Raw genomic sequence first — 686 nt, 5'->3', positions numbered from 1 at the left:
CTAATATCTAAAGTCTAGTTATCAATGCCGTTCTCTTAATACATAAAGCCACGTCGGACAAGCACTTTAGCTTCAGGAATTACAATGTTATGTTAATAAGGGAAGACGGGGAGTCACGCGGTGCCACGTAAATGCACCAGTGATCACGAAGAATGAAAAGGGATTACGAGAAATTCAGACTGGAAAGAGAGAAACGAAAAAGAGAGAAAACCAACGCCGCCTTTGAACCTACTTTCCAGACTGCTTCTCCTGTCTCCGAGGAATTAAGCCCTACGAGCTTGAGCGCTTCATCGAGGTTGAACTCAAGGTTGAAGTCCGGCACCGACTCGTTGAGAGTGAAGGAGGGGGGCGACAGGGGAGACACGGGGTCGAGGGTCACGTCACCGCCGCTGATGGGGCTTTCCGTGGAGAGGAGGTGCTCACCTGGACAACGAAAGGGGGGCAAAGAGGTAAGTACGAGGCCGAAGAGAGGTGGAACCAAACAGAGGTTTCTTCCCACTGTCTCAACACCGGCAGAGCAAATTACAATAAAATTAAATCTGGGGCGTGACTTAAATGAACTTCATGCAGAATAAACATGCTGATGTAGGTCGTGGTGGCTATGACTGGGTATAAAGTACACTTACAACAATAAGAATATGGCATAACTAACCATAACAACAGTAATTACGCCTGAGCCTATGGGT

General features: G+C 47.4%; 1 protein-coding gene across 1 annotated transcript in view; it reads right to left on the bottom strand.

Moving 5' to 3' along the window:
- The window catches only part of LOC119588169, a gene marked incomplete at its 5' end in the record, with an annotated part of 15,736 nt that extends 15,313 nt beyond the window's left edge, over positions 1-423 (bottom strand). The window contains 1 exon segment of the mRNA XM_037936873.1: positions 233-423. Coding sequence (XP_037792801.1) covers positions 233-423 — 191 coding nt within the window.
- Between the last annotated feature and the right edge of the window lie 263 nt (positions 424-686).

The sequence above is a fragment of the Penaeus monodon genome, chromosome 23, assembly GCF_015228065.2.
Source record: "Penaeus monodon isolate SGIC_2016 chromosome 23, NSTDA_Pmon_1, whole genome shotgun sequence".
NCBI classification, from domain to species: Eukaryota; Metazoa; Arthropoda; class Malacostraca; order Decapoda; family Penaeidae; genus Penaeus; species Penaeus monodon.
The sequence above is the reverse complement of the archived record's forward strand: the minus strand, read 5'-3'. Positions and strand labels throughout refer to the sequence as shown.